The sequence below is a fragment of the Pseudopipra pipra genome, chromosome 1 (genome assembly GCF_036250125.1).
Source record: "Pseudopipra pipra isolate bDixPip1 chromosome 1, bDixPip1.hap1, whole genome shotgun sequence".
Taxonomy (NCBI): Eukaryota; Metazoa; Chordata; class Aves; order Passeriformes; family Pipridae; genus Pseudopipra; species Pseudopipra pipra.
The window spans coordinates 75,748,115-75,774,388 of record NC_087549.1 but is presented as its reverse complement, the minus strand read 5'-3'; the positions used below and the strand labels follow the sequence as shown (position 1 = coordinate 75,774,388).

Here is a 26,274-nt window from a genome sequence, read left to right as displayed (position 1 = left end):
AAGAGAGCCACATGGGGTGCACTGCTGCTTCCCAGATCACCAGGCTTGCTGCTCATGGCCTGCCAACATAAAAACATGGCACCTCCCTTTAATGCTTCTACTGTGTAAAACTGGTAAAAGAGAACCTCATGGCAATGCGTCCACCACTTTCTCTACCACTTTATCTACTTGAAACAGTAGCTGACAATAAAAATAAGTTGGATCATTAAATTTTCTCTTCCAAACAGGACACAGTATAACTCAGTGGACCAATGAATATTACACTTAAAAGGTGCATCCAGCCAGTGAATGAGAATACATTGGATTATTTATTATGATAATCCATCCTATGCGGCATCTCATTTATGAAGGGGTGGTTTCTTATTAGATCACTCAGAAATTTCTATACAGTCTGTAAAATTTTTCCCATTCTGCCTGTCAGCCCTGGCAATGAGGAACTGAATGCAACAGTGCTTTCTCTGCATTAATGGCTTAGCGTTTGCACAGGTTCAGACCAGGTACTGCTGGTGGAAAAGAGCTTTGCAGGTTGCTTGTGTACAATGTAACAACCAGAAAATAGTATTCTGGGACTTGAAATCATTCACAACATCATAATCAGTTCCCAAACTTTTCTCTGGCTTTTTTTAGGCATGGACCCATGCTGGGATTCTGCTGAAACACAAGTACAGTTTCCTGGTGGGATGTGCCTCCATCTCAGATGTCATAGCTCAGGTAAAGGCTCCTCCTAGAAGTCACTGTTCCCATTGTATTATGAACCAGATGCTTTCCTAACCAGAAACTCTGTTGTACAGATAGTCTCTCTGTGACTTCTTTCTCCTCTGTGAGCAAGATACCAGAAGAAGTAATCTTTCATACTATTCTGTGGCTGTTTCTCCACATAAAGGCTGTTTACTGACAGTTGGGATTTAGGACAGTCTCATTTGACTCAATCAAGTCAGTCCCAAACCAACATCAGGAGTAGGGAACCAGGATTGTTTGGGCAAGGGTTATGTCCTCCAGCACTTCCACAACCCTGTTTCATAATGGCTGAGAAACAAGTTGTATATATACATGTGTACCTCTGGGAAAAAGAAAGATCAGGCAAAGAGACCGCTGGCTGCTGCCAGTCCTGAGGCTGATGGAGTGCTTTAAAAGAGACATTTCTCCCCCTAGATGTTCTCCCTCACCCTTCACGCAGTTGCAATGAACTCCTGAGTTGGGAGGTGAAGGCTTGATTCTCCAGTTCACACATTGGTTTTGCAAATGCTCTCTAATCTAGTGAAATGCAATAGTGTAAACCATCTTTTGGTTGCCAGTACAGCACTGTTCTTGTTACTGTTCCAAAAAGTGAAGGCTCAGAACGGCAGCAGAAAGGGTCTGTGGTGATAACCTCTGAGGGATGCAGAGAAGACCAAATGTTTTTTGAGCTTTCATTTGTGAGGGAGGCGTTAACTATCCTGTTGCTTCATACTAGGCACACTGAAAAAACAACATTCATACACTCCTGATGGCCAGTATTGTAGCATTTGAGAACCAATATACAGCCCTCTTTCGAAAGCATATAGGAAAATATTAAAAAATGGAGAGTCCCAGCACCTGTACAGTTGCTGTACTGCCCCATTACCAGCTGAATTGCGTAATGACTGGATTAGAAAGACTGTGAAACAATACAACATCAGAGGAAATATAAAGTCAACAGCACTTAGTTCAATTTTCCGTAACATTTTCCTCCCACTAAATATGAGAAAACCATAAATGAGATTGAACTATTCAGTCAATGTCTACTCCAGGTTTGGGAGGTCTGCCGCACTACAGTACTGCACTAAATCCCTGAAGATAATACCAATTACTGTAAATTACCTTAACCCTCATGGTCTACTCTTGTTCTGATGTGATCTACAAAGTTTCTTGGCCCTAGGTGCATGTCAGGTCATACACAGCTAAATATGGAAACAAATTCTTATTTTGGCCATGCCCTTTCCACAGCGATTGGTGAGTGGGGTGCCCAGGGTTGTGAAGAGTAAGACACCTGTCATCTTCTCTCAGCAAAATATTACACAGAGCAAGAGCAAGTCCAGAAGACAAAAAATTGAGACTCTCCCTACCCCAGAACTCTCTACAGCTACATCAGTTCTGTACACAGGCAATAGGTGCCAGTTCTCCTTGGTTAGCTTCATATGCACACTCTTTGTGACTGACTTTGCTTCTGTTTTCTGAAAAACAATGGTTTTGTAGGTTTTAAAACAGCAGTTTTGCAAACCTTCATAAGCCCTGTGGCCTGCCTCAGAAATATTTGCAGTGTGTGTTTTTATTTAACTACTTCTTGAGCTCTAGCCATGAAGGAGAGAACCTGCACCTGAACAATGTGTGTTGTATTTCTTGTGATTCAGTTGAATGCCAGCATGTCCTAGCAGGTATTCTGCTCTTCACAGCACCAAACACAGTTGGCTTTCCAGTTGTGCTCCCCATCCAGAGTCATTTGGAATTTAGCAGGCATGTAAGCACTCTGTACTTAACAAAGAGAATAATATCATATTAATCAATTCCTTTGGATTTTATGGATTGAGCACTCAGTCTTAAGACGCTGTCTTATGAGCTGTCCATTAGCCCAAAAGTTTCCGTTGCATTTACATCAATGTGGCACTCAGCCAAAGAGCAAATAATGAAATACTGAAATTTAATTCAAAAAAGTAGAAAATTAGGTTGACATAAGACTTCCTGCTCCTAAATGTTGAAATGGATATGTTAAAACATCTGGCTTTTTAATTGCCACTAGCCTCCCCCCAGCAAAAAAAAATAATAAAATAGTAGGGCTTAAAAACTGGCTGTAGAAGCATGTCTTCAGCCTCAGCGTCTATCAGAATAGCACATTCTCCTGGAAAGGGTGACACTCAGCCACATGCTTGCTGCCAGACCTTGCCAGACTTTCATGCTACCATTCTCCTATTTATGGCTCGTAGTGTGACACCTGCCCAACCTTCAAGTACTGTTCAACAGAGTAAGAAGTTAACTCTTGTTCTTCTCATGTGTATGACCAAATGCTGGGGGATCCTCATTAAAGTTTTTAATACCATAAACTCGAAGTCAGATAGATACTGTAGTCATGCATGGTTGTTGGTTCAGGTGGACTAGCTAGGAATCAAGACAGGAGATATGTTGGCCCTAAAGAAACACACAGACAAATTATTCATAATTTATTTATTTGCTCTGCAGGTTGTTTTTGTAGCCATTTTGCTTCACAGTCACTTGGAGTGCAGGGAGCCTCTCTTGATCCCAATCTTGTCGTTATACATGGGAGCACTTGTGCGATGTACCACGTTATGCCTCGGATACTACAGGAACATACATGATGCTATTCCTGACAGGAGTGGGCCTGAAATGGGGGTATGTCTTAATACTTGTGCTTTTTCAAACTCAATAATTTTGACCTTGGGGGGTTTTGTGTTATAATACTCTATTAAACTTCTGTGCATGAAGGGCCTTCTCTCTGTCCTGCAGGAAAAGGCATTCTCAGTTAAAGAGGCATGGTAGAAACTATTCTGGCAACAGTGCCTTCCACGGTATGGATGTACTGTCTACTGACTACCTCTGTACTGAGCTGTAAGACACCACACCATGAACTAAGTGATCACCTTAGTTCACATGGAAGAAGATCTCAAAATTTCTTTTTCCTCAAATGTCATATTGGTTTTCATGTAGCTTTGTGTGGTAGTCAGAACAAATTATGCATTATTTATTGGGATCCATGACACATCTTCTTTGGAATCAGTATTAATAACATGAGTGATAATATTTTAGGCTCTTCATGGTGAAAATTACTGAAATGAATGTACCAAACTGACAATGGGTGGGAAAAGCAAAAAACCTTTCTCTGTGCTTTTTGGTCCTGTGCTGTGTATTTTTTTCCAAACGCACTATATTTTTTTTTACTCTGTCTTGCAGGGAGAAGCTACGATAAGGAAGATGCTGAGTTTTTGGTGGCCTTTGGCATTAATTTTGGCAACTCAGCGAATAAGTAGGCCCATTGTCAACCTTTTTGTCTCCCGCGACCTAGGTGGCAGTTCTGCAGCCACAGAGGTAAGAAAGTCAGTGCTCTGCATACTGAAAATGATCATTAACATGGTGTTAGATCTGTGTTACTCTTCTCAGCCATGCTGACAAGAGAAGATTGTCTCAAGTACATTTCTGTTTAGTGCTCTTTTTATGCTTGAAAAGAAAACTGCTTGGACTCTTACCATGAGCCTTTCTGCAGGTCTAGTGGGACCTCAGCCTCAACAAGACCTGTAGAATTTTGTCACTAAACACTGCCTGTGTCCCAAGTTTTCATGCTCTACAGATAAGGTACATATGCCCTGGAGCATTCGTATCCCAGAGGTTTTAGGACAGTCATCAGTAGTCCCATGTTCTGCTCTTTCCTGTCACGTGTATTTTATGGCCATGCAAACTGATGTGAAACTACTGTTAGAAGTCAGTGCATCACACAGAGCAGTGTAGAGGCATAAGAAAACATTTTAAAAACATCTGTCTCCTGGTTCGGATATGGAATTCACCCTGTTGTTTTTTTTTCTTGAGGAATTTCAGGTTACTCCAATAAGTCTCATACACCTGTTGGGAGCCAGACTTCTGATTGTAACATAGAGCCTTCACCAATGCTCACCATGAGCTGACCTATTCTCTTAAGGAGTCTAGGGGACCTTTGCTGCCAGTTGCGGTGGGAGGATGTCTAGATGCACATAGTCATTAACAAATCTCTCATGTTGTTTTTTCTACAGGAAAAGCAAAGCTCTAAGATACTAAATGGAAAGGAAAATTCAGAGAGCTGTTGCTAATTTGTCATATGTGATACTGTGTATTTCACTCTAAGGAGTTGCCAGACTGCAAATGAACAGCTGTGGAGAGAAAACTTAGGAAACTTCACGCTTTTACATATGTAAATCAGGGATCATTCTATGCATTAATATCAGCCTTGGTACAAGGGGAGCCAGAGTGGGTTAGCATTTCTTGGTGACTTTTGATTTCAGGTGCATCACATTTCATGGCTAGCCAGTTGCATTTTGTTGCTATTAGGATGACTCCAAATAGGTGTCATAGCTGGTGGTTTGCTGGCAGTTTTACACTAACAGTAATGGTCACATTTCAACTTTCTCTGAATAATTGCCTCTGAAAAGGGAGGTTCTGGAAATACAGATAACATCAGTGTCTGGAGCATCAGTATCCACAGTTTTATGGGTCCCCTGTTCAATAATATCAGCAACTTTCAGTGTGGGCAGGATGTCCCCATGAAGGACCAGGCTGTAACACATTCATGAGGACCGCAATCCTCTTGCATTGTCCAACTCCCACTGCTTTTGTTTGGACTGCCAGCACAGTTATGGTTATTGGGCTACTTCTTTGGTGTTGGATTTGATGGGGGTCTCTTTCACCTGTCAAATACGGGTTCTAGGCATTTAGAAAAGCTTACATGCATATATTTTGAGATCACACCAACTGAGGAAAAATACTGGGAAAAAAATCACTGCTAAAAACTTCAATATTTTAATCCAAGTGGAATCTAGCATACAAAATGTGGTAGTGAAATACTGTTTTCTTTACAGGTACTGTGTCTTTGCAGTCTTTTAGGACTTCATGATGAAAATAAGCAAAATATCTTTTATATTCCTTGTTTGATTTAACCTAGTTAGGTTTCATTTCAGATGGAAGTTCTGCTAAAAATACAATAATGGGAAGGTGTGCAATTAAAAAGGGTACTGTCTTAAAATTCCAGTTTGTTTTATTTGAACCAATTACTTTTTCAAGGTACATTAAACATTATTAAAGCTATTATTAGCAGGGAAGGATCTATCACACTTTCTTCCTCTCTGTGGATATCACTATGTTTCCCCTTCTTTTTAAACAGCACAGGGAACAAATTAGCTCTCTACATGGTCATTTGTTGGCATAGGTCTTTTAACCAAGCAAAGACAGAAGTTACATTTATAATGGGAAATTGGGCTCAGATAACCAAGAAAATGTACATCAAAAGTTTAGCACTGAAACAGACAGCAGTAGTTACAAAAGGTCTTTCCTGAAGCTACCCATACCAGATGTAAAATGAATAAGAATTTAGGTGGATGGTAGCAGACCTGAACCTGCAGTCAAAAGGCAGCCAAGCACTTTGATTTCTAAGAATTAAGAGATTCATGCAGTTCTCAGTACAGATGCATCCTTTAGCACTGAGGACTAGAAAACTTGGAGTGACAGTAGATTTACAGGCAGCCTCACGAAGAGCTCTGAAGCACCCTTTCTACATGAAAGACATGAAGTACATATATTTAAGAGTTTTTCTTCAGCAATCAGAAACAGCATCAAAATCTTTCATACATTACTATGTAGGGGAGCTTGTCTTTTATGTACCTCTTGGACTGTACTTGTGAAAGTGTAAAAGGGTGTAGTTTTAATTTTCAGGCAGACAGTTGTTTCTCAAGATAAAAATATTCATCTGGAATTATTTTTATTTGTCGTTCACTGGGAGAGGTGGAATTTTTGTCTCATAAGTGCCTCCTGCCCCAGTGTAGTCAGATTGATGTCAGTCAGCCACTGAGGCCCACTGATTTGTCATCTTTCTGTTTTGCTTAAAGCTGTTTTATACATAAGAATACCAAATAAAATGTATATAATTTAAAATTATGCAATATGATCCAAAGCTACCATGAGGTGTAAGGCATTCTGCTACTCAGCTCTCTGTAAGTAAAATCACTCAGGAGCAATGTGTGAGGGAGCTGTTTGTCTGGCTGAGGGGTGCACCACAGCTCAAGTTAACTATTATCCCAAAGCACCAGAGTGATGGTGAAATGACAAAACTGAGATAGATATCTTCGTGGCACAAAAGATTTCATAAGCCTAAAATGCCAGGCCAAATGGTGGCCATTCTGATGGCCTTCCTGAAACAAAGAGCTTTCAGTCGCTTGTCTGGTTTCTCATTGTGTCAAGGTCAATGCGGTGATATTGGTGGACAGTGTCATTGTATGTTAGTTTAACTGTTGTGTTTGAAGATTTGAAGTTCATGTCTCTCTGTCTCCATTTGTAGGCAGTGGCAATTCTGACAGCTACATATCCTGTGGGACACATGCCGTATGGCTGGCTGACAGAGATCAGAGCAGTGTACCCTGCTTTTGACAAGGTGAGTGTCCCTGTTGGGGTGTGATAAATACCTTTTGTGTGGTTTTGCATGTGTGGTCCTCCTTGTTCTCTCTGTTTGTTGTTCCACTGATGGGTTTTTTTAAAATCCTAGTTAAAATTAATTGGGTTTGGGTGGCTTCAAGCTGTTGTCTGATTTATGATTTTAATCTTAGCTCTGTGTTACAAAGTATTAAGCTGCCTTTTGAACAGATAGGTGCTGTATTTTTAAGGATTAAAAAAAGTCCTCACTATGATGTAGCTACTTAGGTAGTGAAGTTATTTCTCCCAAAGTGACACCACTGAGTGAGCAAGCTCACGTCGCTGCTCCAGATTTTGTGGTATCTCTCAAGTGGGTTTGGGTTCATTTGCTTATGTTAATATTTAGCAAAGGGTGTTTCATAGACTGACAGTAACAGAGATAACATACATTCTTTTAGTTGCACTGGTTTAGCTGACCAAGGCTATGAAGATTTTTGTTGGTATATCATGTAGTTATGTAAGAATGCAAGGACTGCTCCTGGAACTGAGCGCAGAGTAAATATGTAACAAAAATTGATTTTATTTAGTCTCTTTTTCTTTTCTCTGATTAAGGACTGGTACTCACCAGTCCATATGTTGCATGAAGAATAGTCCTGTCCTGTGACTCTAGAATTCAAATGCCAGATCCTCTTCTTTCCTTTATTTACCAATTAGTAACTGAACTTTCTGGTTCCAAATACTCATGAAAAATATGTTTGCTTGCTCTGATGTGTTTAACTGGAGCAAGCCCTGTTTTATATCATCCACTGTATTTCCAAGGAGAATTTAAAACCAAAACAAAGCCAAATCAGTCATGACCTCCTAACCTGCCTATGTACAGCTAAACTGACCTATCAGAAAAAATACCTCATGCAGGCTTTCTCAGAGGTCACGCTGCTGAAAAGGAACTGCAGATGCAAACCCAATAAACTTCAAGATAAAAATAGTTTGGCACAGGAAACTCAGGGGCTGCTAACCTCATTTGATCTGAGCCACAGTCAAATGCAGTATTACCAAGCTATAGTAACAGCAATTAAGACTCCTAAATTCAGTTCTCATTTAGGTGGTGGAAGATGTGCTGACAACTGTAGTGGTGACAGGATTAGACTATGATTTGTCGATTCATTTATTTCAGTTTAAAGGTTGCTCATAGGGCTCCAGTGGAACAATGTGAGGAAGAAAATGCTAGGGTAGGGTACAGATGGCTATAGTTCATCTAATTGCTGAAAAACTACATAATGGGAATTTTAGTTCCATGTTTTAAGAGCAATTTGGAATAAAATGTGCAAAGTGAGGTAGCAGCAGTATATATCCTTGCAACCATGTGTGTAAATGCCTCCACTGTACATTTCAGATAATAAATACGAAACCTGAAACCCACAGTGGTTTGGGGTTTTTTTTAGATTGCTGTGAGAATTGCTTTTCCCTCAGTCACACGTATTCTGTGTGTCACCATGCTTTTCAAAAGCTTTTTTTTCCTTAAGCTAAGGCTTTCTCAGAAGAGTCTGGACAGAAAACACTTTTTATTTCTGGACCCTGTAAAGCCTTCATTGTGATTTTCAGATGCCAAAACAGTGTGTATGCATTCAAACTCCCATTTTCTTTTGTCAGTTACTCATAAAGCTGGCAATGCTGATGGCCATCAGAAGCACACTGACTGATGGGATTTGGATTTTGGATCCTAATAGTATGCCCCTCTTCAGTGGCTCTACTTGAGAAGCCAGATGATTGTCTTCACAGGGAAATCATTACCTCTCTTCACATTTGTAAGAGAGATGCAGAGTCCTAGTTCAGTCTTTTGTGAGACTGTGTCCAGAGCAACCTCATGACCTAGTAGTTAGATTCAGACTAAGGGTTACTACTGATATTTTTAAAGAAAACAGGCATATCCTAGTTCTGTGCTCTGTATGCAGGTTTATGTGGTGATAATGCCATTACCCTTAATGGACTTTGCAACCTGATTCAGAGCAACTGTGAGAAGACTTGCAAATGCTGTTTGTCTGATTACTAGATGGGAATGGATATTCTTTTTGCTCTGGGATCTGCATAGTGTTTTGTTCTGAGAACTAAGTAGGATGCAAGAGTTAGGAAAAAAGAGTATGTGGTCAAGAGTTAGAGCAAAGGGTGGAGTAGGACAAAGGCAGAGATAGCAGTGATGAGGTAGGAATGAATGACAACTTTTGGATGGTTTGATTTGAGAGTGTTTTCCTTCCTCTTTGTCATTTTAGCCTTGTTAGAAAGTTAAGCCATTCAGGAGAAAGTTCCTTTAAACACTAGTGAGTGATGTAAGCAAGGCCTATCTTCACGTATATAAAAACTAACCGTAGCAAAGTATTTCTTCAGAAACACAATTAATAGGAATAGATGCGTGAAAAAGTGTTTACAGAGAGTTTTCCTAACCTATTCTCAAAAAAGGTCACCTGTGGGAGTGGCATCCTGCTTTAGGGTCTGGGCTGCCTGTGTGCATTTTCATGCACCCAGACTTCCAAGCAGGTATTTGGGCAGAAGTGTGGGGCTGTCTAGGTGCAGTTCTGATCAGTTGCTGTACTGATCAGAACAAAAGCCTTAAATTGCAAAATTCCATCAGCGACCTGAATGTGTGTGAAATCACAGAGCTTACATTTGGTTTGTCACCTCCCAAGATGTGTTTGCAACAGTTCTATTTCTCTTACAAGTAACTTCAGTAAAGGAGGCTGACCATGTGACAGATACTGCTGTTCTACCTGAGTTATATCAAGGATGTATAAATGTAGTACTATGTCTCATGGTACAGGTTTTATCAGTGGGTGCACAAACTTGTGTATCTCAAACAGCCCCAGGGTAAATGCAATAGATGACCCAACAGCCTCTTGCTACAGGGCTCCTAATAGTGCCCCGCTTTGATATCCCATCCTCTTCTTTCACAAACCATTTAGATTGTTTTTATGTGTTCCCCAAGGGCAATTTTAAATCTTCAGCTTCATTTGCTATATTAGATATTTGGAAGAAGGCTGTTGTTGTTTTAAATAAAACTTCGCTGCCATGTGATTACAGAGCCCATGTTCAAGGTGGAACATCTAATAGTCCTAATTATGTTCTGTTCATTAAACTGCATTAACGGAGCTGACTGTTCCAGGAGCTTTGTTTATATTACCTACTTGTCTAATTGGATCAGTAAGGATGCTTGCATTGGTGATTTGGTACCAATTTGTGGTGAAAGGGAATGAAATCTTGTTTTTCCTGAGAAAACATGCTACAAACTTCACACTCAGGTTAAAAAAAAGCATGTGGAGTTTCCTTAGAAATAGCTATCATCCCTTTTCAAAGCTGAATTTATTAAATAGGACTTATTCTTTAGAAAAGTACGGAGATTACAGCTCTTCAGTGACCATAACAGCAGTTGGTGTCAGTTTAAGCAGAAAATGTTCTGTAGTGGTACAAAGTACTCAGAAAGCTCTAGGTTATAAAGTAAACAAGCAAAGTCAGACATGGACAGGCACAGACAGTCAGGTCCAGCACATGACCCTGGTGCTGTCAGCCTCCCGGTAGTCTGGAGCCAAGCTAATGCTCACTATCTCTTTCTCTTACCCTAGAATAACCCCAGCAATAAATTGGTGAACACGAACAGCATCGTCACAGCCACACATATCAAGAAGTTCACTTTTGTTTGCATGGCTTTGTCCTTAACGGTAAGAAACCTTTGTTCAACTCTCTGATTTTCATCTCAACCAGAAAACTGTCTCCTCTACCTAATGCTAAAAGCACTAGCAGTTCAAGAAAGGTGAGTTATCTTTTCTTGTGAGGATCTGTTGCTTTTATCTGGAGAAGTGAGTGTGGTCATAGTACTGCAGCACTGAGAAAATCAGCTGTCATTAATTCACGCCAGATATCTAAAAGGCTGGACTTACTTTATTTTCACTACTTTTCGTTTCAAATCAACCTCCACGTGCAAGAAGATATCAGAGATCTGCTTTTCTTGTCATCTCTTTTGGTTTTATTTCTTTAAATGAACAAAAGTTCTGGTAACTAGCATGTCAGGAAAACAAAAGAATGCATTTGTGTCACATGCACTGGGATGGCAGCCTATCCCTCGGTGTCCTTCATTTACTGTGAATGGTAGGAAGGGCTGCACAGGTTGAACCTGCAGAAGCTTTTCCGTGCTGCCTCTCATGGCACTGTTTTTTCATGTGAGGGTACTTCCATGTGTGTTGATTCTGTATGCTCTCAAAATTAAGTAAAAAGGACAGTCTCAGAGATGGTGCTGACACTGATGGAAGGATCTAAAGCCTTGTCCACACTGGGAAGCAGTGCATGGGGATGACATTCAGGGAGAAATTTTGCTGAACCTACAGTGTTTCAAAACTACCAGCTTGCACACTTACATATAGTGCATCTTCTCCAAGAACATTGTTTCTGGACAAGTCTTCTTAGCAACAAACAGGCAGTTTTAGAAGAAAACTGTTAGAACTGGTGGGGATCATAGCAAATAATGGAGCAGATGACCGGGGTAAATCCAATGTCTGTTTCTCTAGATAGGATGGATTTATATTAGTGCTTAGGGCCATGACATCGTCTCTCCTCAGTACCTGCAGTAGCAGAACAAAACCAAAGGAGAACCTAGAAAACAGATTTTTCACAGAAAAAGTACTTTGTAACACTAGAAAAGTAATTGGGAAATGCAGCAATTGTTTTAGAATCCAGTGCTCAGAGTCTTACAATTGAATTTGTTCATATCCCAAACACGTTTTCTCTTTATCCTCAGAGTTCCATACTTCCCATGGGGTAGCTGGCTGCTTTGTAACTCCCTTCTCCCTACATTCATATATTTACTGTTGAGTAACGGAGTGGTGACAGAATTTCTCTCTCCTTTTCATTTTAGCGTAGAACCTTTTTGACTGAGTTGCACGCGGCTTATGTGTGAAGAGAAACTAATTTATGTCAAAGGCAACATTACAGTACACAAGCCTGAAGTATTTGCAACCCACTCCCTTGCCACAACCTGGGAATGTGAAATATAGTACTCTGTGTCTTATTTCACAGTTGAAAATGAAGTGACTCAATTCATCCGTAGCTGAATTATATTTCTTCTGCTCTTTGTATCTTGTACTTTTTCCCTAAACTACAACTGGCCACCATCAAAGACAGAACTGCATGAGCCAATGTGACATCTCTTCTGTCTTTTAATTTCCTTAAGCTTGAACTCGTCATGTGGCTTAGAGACCAACAGCTCTTGCTCTAACTTGTATTTCCTATGCCATGAAACAAAGACAGATGTTTGTTGCCACTGAACTGGCGATTCTCTGAAGACAAGTTTTTCTCTTGTGTCCTGTGCCAGGCCAAGTTTATGTTCTCTACAGTTGGAGCTTCCCTTGAAGTCTGTCAGTGCTGTTACAGACCCACAAAGGGCAGAGCTTTCCTTGTTATAAATTGTTCTGAGAATACTGTTTAAATCTCTGATATTTCTCTGAACTGACAATATTCTTAATCCCTCATGGTATTTATCAGTTTGCTTGAGTTCTGATAGATCCTGAGCTTTTCACATTTCCATCACCATCCTCTGCAGAGTAATTTTTAATTACTGCAGTAAGCTTTTGGTTTGTGTCTTTATGGGATTTTTTATCCCGAAAGTTCTCCACAATACTTTCAAGGGCAGTTCTTTCATAAGCTCATCATGAGAGATTTTTTCACACTGAAATTCCAGAAACACTTTTGAGGTCCATAGCTTTTCCTGTCCTGTTTCTATTTTCGCCTGCTAGTGACAGATTCTTAGGATTGCTTGTCAACAGACAGAAGGGAAAAATAGACACGTGATCTCTAAAGATTCAAAGGCCTGAGCCTGCAAATGCTTAAGCACACAAACTCAGTAGGTGTTGGTATGACTGAAGTTAGTATATGCCACAGGTTCTAAGGAACTAGACTTCAGATTTGCCTCTGTTGCTTCCAGCTGAGCTCCCATGGCCATCGGTGATAGCTGTGTTTTTATTCAGGGGATCTACTTCAACCAATGGCAGTCAGACTAGTGGCTTGACATCTTGTTCTTTCAGATCAGAGAGAAAGTGGGGAACAAGCTCCCAGACTGATAAGACAAACCAAATCAAGTACTTAGACATGTCACGTGAATGCATTTTCCAATGGATGATCTATAGAAGGATTCCAGAAGATGTAAAGGAAGTCCATTAACCACTGGAAAAAAATGACAGTGAAGCTTTATGTACAAGCAGCAAACATGCAGGGAAGTGTCTTCCCAATGTAAAACCCTCAGAAACCTTCTGATCATGAAAGACATACATTTTTTCATAGAATTGGCAGAAAAATGTTCTACCTCCTTCCACAGACCAGTCACGTCTGCAAACCTACTGCTGCAACAGAAAGCACTTTTTCACCGTTGTTGATGGTGACACTGTTGGGTCAGAGTAGAAAAAAACACATATTTTTGTTAAGAAACATAACTTTGTGGTTTGTTTCAATCTCCGTGGGATCTGAAAGGCTACACTTGTACCTTCCCACGGTAACTGGGCAGCATGCACATGTGTTCTGTGAAGTATGATCATAAGTATTGTCTCATGGATTTTAAGCATCAGGGGGGTATTAAAGCTGCTTCTTCAAAAAATGGGAATTAGTTGTATTGCTGAGTGAAAATTATGTAGACAAGCTGTTTTATTTAAAGGCTATAAGTAGAAGCCATTAGATCCCCAACATGTAAGAGAGCTGATCTGATTAGTCATATTGATGTGGTTTTGGTTGTAGGTAAGCAGTGATTCCTTCCAACAGCCCTGTTTTGTGACTGTGTAACTGAATGTAAAATTTGTGTAGCAGAGGGAAGGGAGTCAGCTGTAGAATTTTGCCCTATATAGTTAATGGACTGTTCTGATTTTAGAAAATAAGGCATGCTTGGTAATTTACTTGCAGCTTAAAGAGTGTGCATAGTGCCGTTTGCTGTTATTTACTTCACTGATATTGGCATTATGGGAAAAATGCTTCTTTCCATGTGTAAGTAGAGATACTGCTCCAAATGCCAGTGTTGCTGCCATTGTGGATCAGGCTTGTTGAAGAATGTTTAGTTGAAGAACTGAAGATTTTGGTTCAATGCTAGACCTGTTTAGATGACCCTACAGATCAGCCCTGATAATGTTGCACAGTTGTAAACTATGTGAAGACACAGACTTGTGAGAGAAAAGTGGTGCATTTATAGCACACATCCCTTTGGTTGTGGGATGTGTCAGCCTCAGTCCAGTGCAGAAATCCCAAAATAATTTGTCTGGGTGCTAAACTACTGCATTTCTCCATTGCAGCGAAGGTTTGCTCTGTCAGGGGGAGCACTCCCTTACTCATGAACTGTGTGTAGAGGGTCAGGCTGTGCTAGGAGCAAGCTACTTAAAGGAACCCTGCCATACTCAGCAGGAGTAATAGCAAATAGGCTGTGCCTTAGCAAGGGTTTTTCTTAGAATGGTGGTAGTGTCTCTGAGCTCGGACACCATGGTGCAGAATTCAGGGGTTTTCCAAGGCAGCCTGTGGTGCAGCACAGATACTGCGAAATTACCTTTCTTTCTCCATTTTCCAACTGAGCTCTTATTTAAGTCTTATGTGATGACATGGAAGTTGCAGTCAGTTCAGATCCTCTTCCTCCGCTAATGTTAGCTGCTGGCAGCCACAGGATTAGCATTTGGTCACCTGCCTCTAAACTGCAAGGCTTTTCAGGCTGATTTCATGTCACTTGTTAGTGCCTGCTATATGAAAGTAATAGAGGTCTCCTTTTTGAAGGCTCAAGCTTCTTCTCTGCACCCACTGCAGGCTACTCTCTGTGGTCACAGCCATGTGATGTCATGCACACGTCTGTGTGCAAACCCTGTGCAGGTTGATGAAGTTGTGTGCCCTGAGTTGAAAGCCAGCTATCAATTGTGCAGGCAGCACTAGGGAAAGTGGGGAAAGTGAGACATTTAACTCTCTGAGGGGACTGGCAGTATATACATCTCTTTATGTCTCAGAGTCATGTTAGAAGGCAAGACATATCTTCCTTAACATGAGGCGCAAACACTGGGGTAAACACATGGCTGGCTCAGTGCAGCTGACACGAGATCACTGCATGATGAACATACAGGATGCTGATCAGAGAACACAAATTTCTGAGAAACCACTGTGAAAGCTCCCTAGTTGACCTTCGCTAAAAATGAACCAGATTAATCTGTACTTACTTGTTTGTTTATACCAGGAAAGGAGCAATCAGTTCTTACAGCAGTAGTTAGAGAGCTATGCAAATTGGTTCAGCTTTCTCTTCAAGCAGCCTCAGCTGGGACAGACCACAATGGTTTTGGAATGCGTTTCCAAACACCAGGCCCTGTTAGCTGCATTTTTCCTCTTAGCTAAAATGTCATCAAGACACATGGCCAGTTATATCTTCATATTCTTAAGTGTTCTGTTTATTACAACAGGTTTTCCCTTGCCAATAAGACAGGCTCAAGGTGCCAGGGTGACATGCTGAGCACACCACACCATGTTCATCTGTCTGTCACCAAGTTATTGTACAGCAGGAGATCTCCACAGTACTTCTCTCTTTTAACGTGTTCTATTAGAAACAGCTCAAAGCTCTTTCCAGCTTTAAGTACAACAGCACAAGTGCTATTTAAAAGGAATTTCAATGCTGCTTTGGTTTTTTTTTTAAATGAATACATGGTTAGGGCAAATGGGGAAGGTAGTAGTTTTCACTAATAAACAGACCGATTAAAGGGAGAAGCCAATTGTGTAGAATGCAGTCTTTTATTTAATTAGTGGACACCGCTTAAGAAACTAAATCCAGATGTTCAGATTTGCCCTGTCATTTTTCATTCCTTTCTGTTCCAAAAGACTGAACGATAGAGTGGAGAGAAAGCTTTCACATTTACACTCATATATGTGTATGTGATTTATGCAAGATTTACAAATTTCAGATTTACTCATTACAAACAAACTAGTAAAAGCTTTAAATCCCTCTAAAAAAAACCAACATTGCCATGAAGTTTCAACTAAAGTGAAGGTTCAGGCCCTTGAAGTAAACAGATTGATATGCACTGTGTTGTGGTAAACAAATTCAAATGCCAGGTCACCTGCATTAGATTTAAATCTTAGTGAAAGTTTAAATTTAGTTTACTTAGGAGCAGACAGCTGGTCAGTTTACTGGCTTATGTGCTTAACCCTGAGAGCTGAATTTATGTATGTCAGTACATGTCAAAATGTCATCTACTTACAGTCAGGTTTTGTTTATTGACTCCTCAATTATATTGCTTATTTTTGAGGAGTCTAATTATAACTAAAATTTTTGTAATACTTGCAATATTATTTTCTATGTTATTTGTTAGGTAATGCTATAAATAAAACACTACATATTTTTGTCAATAGAATGTAATATTTAGATTCATAACTTACTCTTTTGATGGAGGAAAAAAAGTGCTGATTTCTAAGGGCTCCTGCTGATGAGCATCTGCAGTTAAAGGAATTACTATTGGCAAGTGTTTCTTTCATTTGCTGTAAGTTATCAGTCCTTTAGGAGGAGCAGCTGGAACATTTTGTCAGCTGACATTTTGTCAGCTCTCCAGTGATTTTACCTTTTAGCACAGCAGCATAAACTACCATCACTTGGCAGTTATATTCATCTCATATATTAATGTATAATATATGTATCTGATAAGCATATAATCATATTCAGAGTGCCATTCCAAATGAGGGGTTTTATGCTGTATTATAACAGTCAGAAGTATTAAGATGCAGCATTTATCATGTTCATTTCTGCATCTTTTATTTCCCCCCACCCATGGGCAAAAAAGGGACAGATGCTGGGAACCATAGACTTGCAAGATTCAACAGATGGACCCCATCTTAGTGTGAAAACATCAGGGAGAGCTCCAGAGTCACAGGGGTTCTCTTGCTAGGTCTTTGTGATGGGATCAGTTTCAGTATGAAGAGAGGAGGAGGAAAGTCTTTGTTCCATTTCTCCACAGTTTACTGCAAGCCATCCCATCATTTTTCTAATTCTCAGTCATCAACTGCTTGGTTATGTTCTATAATTAATCATCAAGCACCTAGGAGATAAGAAGAAAACCCTGATCAAGAACAAGGTAGCCAGTGTAACAGGGAAAATTCCCTTTATGAAAAAATTAGAAGTACAGAAGACAGGACTCAGTAGTTGCTGCTTCCTACTTAATTCTGTAAGAGAGAGAGTCAGCCACTCTGGTAGAGAAGCAGCTGTGTTTCATTCAGGCTGAGAAGCCCTGTCTGTTTAAAAGGCAGCTCCAGATGCCCAAGCTTTTGCTCTGTGTTTTGGATTTGGTTATGCCAAAGTAGGAACTGCCAAGCGTATACCAGCTGCTGACCCTCCTGTCCAGGTGATCAGCAAGGCTCCACCAGCCAGTAAAATGGATGTAGCACTGGCAGATCAAAGTGGAGCTTGCATGAGTGATGACAGAATATTCATATCAACTCAGTGTATTATTGCAATAGCATTGCCTTATTGACTTACTCCCTCATGCTGTGCAAACATTTTATACTCAATAGTTGTTTAATTTCCAGTTGAACTCAGCAAATCATATTTCCCAGCCTTCAGTCTGGCAGCTGATTTTTCCCATGAGGGACACCAAAGACTGTACAGTTTTCACAGGCCCATTTCCTCTCAAATATTCAGTCCCTAGTCTAATAAATATACCATTTCATATTCCTCTCTGCACTCACAAATAAGTTCATTTTCCACATGATAAACTATCCAGTGTAAAGCTCTTACGTACAGAAGACACTAATGTATTTGATGTTTTCAACTATGCTGTCTGCTAAACAACAGGACAAAAAGCAACTTTTGAGAGAAGTTAAAGGAGAGAAGTTAAAGAATTCTTTGCATCTCTTCAGCAAGACTGACTGCTGGCTTAGTAGGTATCCTTAGCTTGTATTCAGGCTAATATTGAATTAGGCTTGAAAAATGCCAAGGAACATGTTCTGGTTTCACTGAAACCTCTGGAAGGCAGAAAAGGGGTGTCCATAGCATGAAGTAACTGCATGGCAGATCCCTGGGTGTCAGTTGATTGGTGTCAGGAGTCCCATGCAGACTGCCATTTAGTCACCATGAATGCACTTACTGAGTTGCAATAGCTACAGAAGTATCATACACTTTTTGTTTCCAACTTCGGAGATGAAATACCTGAAGGGTCTTATTTCAAGGCCAAGAGACAGTAAATTGCATTCAGGGCCTGAGATTAATTTTAAGATGTCTTAGGTAGCTTTGCTGTAGCCAGAGGATGTACAAAGGGATATTCTAAAACAAGGTTTGACACAAGTAGTACGAACATAGTTTCACAAAAACGTGGTTAGTGTTTTTCTTGTTTCCTAAAGAAAATAAGGTCAGTTACTGCTACTATTGTCAAATCAGTATTAGACAGTCAGATAGCAAGAAAAGATAGAAATACTAGAATTTATCCCTTCACACATTTGAGCAAACAGAAGAGAAGAGTTCTGTGTGTTCATTTGATTAGGTTTGGTAAAGATCATCAGAGTGGAGCAGAGCAATTTGCAATTCTGATCACTACAAGAAACTGTCGGGGCTTTTATTTCATTATTTCTCCTCCATTCTCACTTACAAGGCTTTTAGCCAAATACCTGCTCCCTTATCTCCATGTTTTCAAGTGATTCAGATGCTGGAAAGGTGAACAATTAAAAATAAAAAAATAACTTTCTGTTTCTTTGTGACTAATGCCACAGTTTTCCTCAGTGTATTGAGAGGGTTGCTACCAAAGAAAATCACCCAGTTATTGCAAATTGTATAGCTTTGATAGCTATATACGTTCTGGGCTGCTAAAGCTGGTTCTTAGTTCACAAGCTGAAATCAGAACAAAGTGGTGATTTCTGAGATCCTTTTAGGCATTCTTCTCTGTGCTTTATGTCTAACCTGCATGCAATGCTGAAACCTTCCCACTTGCCCATCTCAACTCTTACACAGAAGACAGATAGCAGACATTCTGAAGATGGCCCATTAGGGCCAAATTGTGAATTAGGAAAAGGAACAGTATTGGAGGGAGTTGTGGTGAAATATGAGAGTATTTAATGCTAAAGAGAGAGCCAAAGATGTAGTCTTTGTGCAGTGATGGTGCAGAAGAGCACAGCAAATGAACAAGTATGTACAAATGGACTGAAGTTAACAAAGCCTCATTTTTTCACAAATTTTTGACTCATGGTCGAGGGAATAGCATCAGGGTCTGAAAAGGACAAGCCATACTTTAACTTCCTTGGCATTTCAGGTACTCAACATCTTTCCTGCAAAAGGGGAATGCAATATGACATCCAGTTATAAACCTCATTAATCTGTTCTGTCATGAGGATTTGTATACTGTAGCATTTCTGCCTTACTAGAAGAAACAGCTGTGCCATACTATGGAAAACAGGATTCATCATGATGATTTCTTTCATGTAAATGAGGAAATCTGTGAGTTTATCAGTGTTCCAACTGTAACACTGAGCAGACTGAGTTACTCTGTAGAAATTACAAATTTGAATTCTGGATCAGAAAGGTAACATGACTTCTGATGGTAATAATGCTTTTCAGTTTTTGACACACTTGTGTTTCAACAAACATGGTCTGGGACATGAGCTAGAGTTTCACAGCATTGTAGATCCAGTAGATCAGTTACCAGCCACTGCACTAGAATTTATAAATGGAAGATTACTCAAGAGCCAACTTTCTTAAAATGGCTTGTGTTACTGCATTAACTATGTTGAGCCTTTGCTGTTTTCTAAAGTTGACCAAGGTTATATGATTTTTTTTGAGGGGGAGGAAGTTGTTAGCTTTTTAAGGAAGTTAGTCTGACTCTGGAACTTTAGAGTTTGAATAATAATTGAATTTTTTCAAAGCATCACACAATATCAAATTGCAGATTAATACTGCCTATCCTCATTCCCTTCCACATAATTTAAAGCAATCATACTTCATATAGTATATTGTCCAGTAGTAGATCCTCCCCTGTCCAAGTTCATGCTTACGGCTCTCCTCAACAGGAAGTTTTCCTGAATGTCTCCTTTTTTGTTTGTGAGAATAATTAATTCCCTCTGAAGATCTTCCAGCTGAGAGTAGCTACTGCAGTGTATCTTCATTCCTGATATTTGTTGCTTGCTTTCAGGAATACCTTTTTATAACAAAGAAGAGCTTAGTCATGGCTAGCAATTGGCTTTAAGAAACAGTACAAACTGCATTTTTTTAAGAACTGAAGTACCGTATAGCATTATTTAGCCTTATGTAGTTTTTCCACCCAAGTTTAAAGATAAATGAAAGGAAATGTGTACAGGAACTATGTTTTGCTGCCACCGTATATACCTGTGACATTCAGTGTCAGAAGTCACTGAATGCTCAAACCCTTGAAGAAGTTGCTAGATTTGTGTACAAGGTTAACTAATTTTTTTCCAGTCTTTTATTGGCTGTTTTTATTATGCATCTCTGCATTGTTTTATTATCAAAGGTTACAACTGGGCTTGACTAAAGACAGTAAAATCCACAGCAATAAATGCCACAACAGGAAACTAGTCCCTCTCAGAGGACACAACCTCAGCTGCCGACCATGCATTCCCTGTGTGACATGAAATTCCCTGTGTGACAGAGTTCAGTGTCCTTATCTCTTATGAATATACAAAGAGAGAACATAAAAAAGAGGTGCAGATTTTCCCCGCACTCTCAAATCTTATTTCACCAGTGGTTTCATTACAGCCTCGTTGTATTAAAGAGATTTCACAAGTCCTATCTTGGATATTCGTATTTTAAAAAAGCAATGTTAACTTTTAAGACTAAATCCACTTTATTTTGATTTTACTGTCATACACTATACGGATGCCAAGGACAGCTTTTAGAATAATACTATTCATCCAACGGATGAATTTGTTTTCACTGCTTCGATTTTGCCCATCTCTGAACTCCTAGATTGGTTTTTTTTTTATCTTCAGGCTGCTGGCACAGAAATAACAATTCAAAAACAGCATATTGGTAGACATTAGCTCAAGCAGCTCTTTACCTTTTCAAGGTCAGGTTTAGTTCCCACTTCAGTAAAAATTATTTCAGACGTGAGTGGAACCATTCCTGCCTGCTCAGGAAGACGCTGGACCACCAGAGGCAGACTTTATGAAATCCTCATCAGGACCTTGTCCTATCCATGGTACTGCACTGAACCTTTGTCCCTGGAACAAGGGCTTCCTGTTTGCTCCAGTGAGGTGGAGACTGATGTCTCCTTCGTGATTGTTCAGGTTTCACACAAAGGGTCTATTCTGTGTGAGTGGCTGGAGCAAGCAGGAGAGGAAGCGTCAAAAATTGTCACTGCAGCACGTTTCTGCTCATACTCCATAATCGCAATAAGAAGCAGCAAGGGCTGCAGAAAACTCAGGACAGAAGAAAATTACTAAGTTGTTACATCAACAATTTTCAGAGAGGGCTCAGGAATCTGCCAGCTTTGGTTTATTCGAGCTTTTTAGAAGTGAAGCTGTACCCAGTAAAATATTCTGCTTTCTGTAAAACAGTTAAGCAGCAAAATTCAGTGGGGAGATATATTGACTACCTTAAACAATTTAGTGACCCAACCCAGCCTGAAAAATACCACCTAATTACTTTCAGCAGCAGCTGGGGGAAAGCAGATGTGGCATCGTGTTAATACTGTTAAGAGTGTCAGTGATTTGTGCAGCTGCTTGCTGTAGCTTTATTTCTGAAAACATAGTGCTCCGTCATTCCAAACTATAAGGAAAGTTAGGGAAGGCAGAGAGAGACTTAGATATGTGTAAACCAATTGTTTCAGGAGGAGATAAGAAGTTAGGGAGTGTTTCCACAGGCAGGATCTGGTTCCTTTTGTTCCCCCTTTGCTTGATAAATTTTATGATGGCTTATTTCAGCTTTACGCCCCTTTCACAGAACACAAAGTTCACAGAAATCTATGCTGACTTGCATGTGCCTGAGGGATGATCATTATAAGAGAATGTCCTTGTGATTCAAGTCATCAGTATTATGCTAAATCACTTTCAAATACGTCTGTGGTCTGACATTTTTACTGCTCTCAGATCCAGGGCTTTTTGCGTCATGGGATCACAGAATTGTTCAGGTTGGAAAGGCCTCAGGAGTTTATCAGGTCCAGCCTTTGGCTCAAAGCACTGTTCATTGTGAGGTCAGGACATGTTCCCTGGGGCTCTGGACAGTCTGTTCCTGAAAACCTTACATTTCCCATACAAGAAAATGACCTTCTTCTGAGTTATAGGGAACATGAGCACACCTCATAATGTATCTCAACAGAGCATCACACTGCAGCAACCTTTAACGCCTCAAAGCCTCAAACAATTTGGGATGATGAATTTAGGTTTTTTGCTGTGTATCAAAAATTCCTCAAAAGTGCCAAAACTGAGATTGCTTTTCAAAGACTGTCTACATGAGTCTTCCTTGAGTCTTTAAAGGCAAGAAGTTTTTTAATTGGTTATTTTTGTGGTAAACTGATTTCCTGTCAACGGGGAATAATGCCTTTATGATAAAACCTAGACTTTCTGATTTCTTGGTCCACAATAACACACTAATCCTTTATTTGTGTAAATTGATGAGTAGCTGCATTGCCTTCCTTCATAAGAACCCTGCTGAACACTTTACGTATTGTTCAACTACCTGAGAGACTCCATAGTGGCATGCTTGCTTCAGGAGGTATTAGGACTTTGTGTTCTGTTGCACACCTAAATTCAACACAGAAACACATCTCAACCGTAGTCTGAAAAGGGGCTTAACTATTAACTATTTCTGTTGTTTCAGTACTAGTAAGTAGTTAACAGGTAAAAATCATTGCTACTTCTATTCTTCATAAACATGCAAAGTGCAGTTTCCTCCAACAGTAAGTTGCTGGAGAAAGTTTTGGAGTGACAAGCCCCAGTACTACATAGTCATTTAAAGAATTAAATTTTCAAGGTCTATGAAGGTATGGATTTGAAATAGCCATAAAACAGCACTAACTATTAAACAATTTTTTCCAGCATCTTGCAAAATAAGATGTACAGAGGAGGCAAATTCATCATTTTACACTGATGCAAGTTAGAACAAGCTGTTCTCTTGACTTCAGAAATGTATCTTTGAGATCAGTTTATATTGTGGGATACAAGCTCTGAAAGGAGATAGAATTATGGAAGTTCTGTCTGTGTGAGAAAGAAGGGGGCCATGGAGATATTTGGCAGATCGGGAGATCTGACTGTATGAGACTCAGGCTACTTTTTGATTTGTTTATTGCACAGTTCAAAAGGCAAAATCATATTAATAGGAGTGATAAACTTAACTGATACTATCTCAAAGATATGAGGTGCAATTCAAACCTGAGATGTGTAATAAGATGTGAAATAGATTTCCTCTGGCCTCACTGGGCACAGTGTAGCATAAATGAGAATAGAGAGGTCATGAACAAGGCGTACATTAAATTAGTTAAAATATAATCCTCAGTACATACATAGAACAATGTTTTGAAGGTAAAACACCTCTTTTGTACAGCCGTACTTCTGCAAATATAATAAATTCAACAAATTATATGAAATATCTGCTGAGAATTTTTTTTGCAGGAGCAAAATATGAACTGCATTTCATCATAGAATAACTTTAAACAGATTAACCATTTTCCATGGTAAAATCTATTATTTGAGACTCATTCCATGAGTCCATGTCTAACCTGTTTTTAAAAACATCCATTTTGGATTCCATAGCTTCTTTCTGAGGAAACATAGAGCCATACTGTATCTCTGACAATTTTTCTTCTAACTGAAGACTGCACTGAAGTCTAGAAAATCTGTACTGTTGTTCATAGCTCACTGGAATACTCTTTTGTGCCTTATATTTATCAATGAATGTCCCAAAAGACAAGCAACTTTCCAAAAGTGCCAAAAAGCAAATCAGTCTAGCACACTGCAGGTTACTATACACATGACAATAGCCTTTATTAGCATAATGTGTTATAATACATTATATAGTGAGTCTCTGAGGTTTAGTAATCCCTGTCAGCAACCAGAATAAATGGAAATAGCTTCCAGGAGATGCAAGGCCTATGAAAAGACTTAGTTTTCAAAAACTAGAAGCATTCAAACTCATACATGCAACCTCTGAAACAAAAATCTCATGAACAATCTTTCATCACAATCATTTGTGGAAGTCAAATGCCTCAAGTGTACTTAAGAGATTAAAGAGAAGTTAAACTGAGCACTAGCAGTTCCATACTTTCCATACTGAAACAAAGGTTTGGTTCATTCTCTCAGGCTTGGCGCCAGCAGAAGTTTTTAATTTTGGCTTTTTAATACGCTTAGATACTGAACTTGTTAGCTGAGAATAGCCAGGTTCCACATAAAAGTAAGCACAGCTCCTTGAGGATAATATCTAAGGCACAAGCGAGAGGGTTTTTTACTTACTTTAATGCACAGCTGGATGGAAAAAAACACTATTATTAGATATGTTGCATGTACAGCATAATGCTGCATGGGATGAAGGTGCATCACAATTACTGAAATCCTGAAGGCATAACTGCCAGGAGCTCAATCCACGCAGACAGGGAAAAGGCATCTCATGCTACACTTTTTGTGCCCTTCCCTTCAGCAATTCCCAATGACATTTAGCATGGAGACAGTACTAATCTAGCTGGAGCTTTGATCTGCTCTAGTACAGCTGTACTGGTTTTCTTACGGTGCTGTGAAGTATTGACATATTTAGTAAATTTTTTCAAATTTTACTAGTGTAGAACAATTACCAATATCATAACACTTAAGATCAGATCAAATTATTAAAAGACCTTCAGAAATTCTTAGCTTGTTGTTGATACAGAGATAACATCACTATAATAAATACTACTGTCTTTTTACAGGCCTGCTTATTCTCGGTAGCATTCCACTCTCCAGTTTATACCCTCATTTTTTTCTGTATTTTTAAAGTACTCATCACTGTTCAGTTGAAGTTCTGGTTAAATGATCAAAGGCTTTAACAAAACTATCCTTTAATATCATGCTGCACTCATACCATAAAACAGGAATTCAATCAACTCTGTTGCTAGAACTCCACAAGATAATTTCTTACTCCCAAAGCATCAACATGCTTCAGCTCAGCAGCGTTGCCAGGTACAATACTCAACAGCTAACTGCAGTTGCAGCCTGGAGCTGCAGTGCCACTATGCATGCGTGTTGCTGGCTTCTGCAGAAGCTTTCACTGCTTAGGCTTCGTCTCTTGATTATATTAAATGAAAGTACAGCTGTAACCCTACCCAAGCCATTTATTCTATTTTTAACCTTGCAGACATGCAGAGAAACACAAGGGGGAGGAGAAAACAGTGTTAAATTAAAAGATAGGAAGTGTGCCATAGGTAAATCTATTTCTTTAAATCTTTCCTGATTTGAGTCGCAGAAAGTTAGCAGAATGTATCTCTAATTGTCTGTGCCACAGGCCCAGTTTTCCTGGACTGCTTGCATTATTTCATCTGTTACCATCTTCTCTGGTCTCGTATCAGGCTTCACCTTTTACCAAGGTAATGCCAAACATCATATAGACCAGTCAGAATCACAAAAAAGCTGACTTCATCCTACTTTCAATAAATCTCATCTGTAATAAAATCAGCAGCTGAAATACCTTCCCTCCTTTACATGTTTAGTGTTACTCTTTTCCTGAAGTAGAGCCTGGTTTTTTTCCACTACATTTTAAATTTGTCTTTGAAATAGTATGGAAGCTTCCCAAGTTGCAAGCATCTAGGATTTAAATTGCAGAGGGCTTGTATGATGCAAAGCATTAATTTGTTTTCCTGAGGCTTTGTGTCCTGTGAGTAGCTGCTCATAAGAGGACATGGAGGAATCTCTGAACAAAATGAAACCAGTTATCAATTTTGCAACTAAAAGGTGGGAGCATGCTGAGACAGAAATAGAAGGTCCTTATGGTGCTATGCCTCACCTCCTCAAACTGCTTATTCTTGAGCTTAGCAGTCACTGCTGTCTTTTCCTACCAGCTGCTATGTAAGAAGTGCTCTTTGAAGTCATTTATCAGCACCAACTCTGTGCAGGCTGGGGGGGGTGGGCGGGGAATACTGCAGCAACAGCTGAGGAGGAATGACCACATACCTCCTAGGTATAAGTCATTTCCTCTCACTGGCTAACTGACCTTCCTCCCAGGGGAGC

General features: G+C 39.7%; 1 protein-coding gene across 1 annotated transcript in view; it reads left to right on the top strand.

The window, feature by feature from the left end:
- The window catches only part of ANKH (ANKH inorganic pyrophosphate transport regulator), a 109,304-nt gene that overhangs the window by 67,192 nt on the left and 15,838 nt on the right, over window positions 1-26,274 (top strand). The window contains exons 4-8 of the mRNA XM_064661752.1: window positions 628-711; window positions 3,193-3,363; window positions 3,922-4,056; window positions 7,046-7,138; window positions 10,728-10,823. Coding sequence (XP_064517822.1) covers window positions 628-711; window positions 3,193-3,363; window positions 3,922-4,056; window positions 7,046-7,138; window positions 10,728-10,823 — 579 coding nt within the window. The remainder of the gene's footprint in view (window positions 1-627; window positions 712-3,192; window positions 3,364-3,921; window positions 4,057-7,045; window positions 7,139-10,727; window positions 10,824-26,274) is intronic.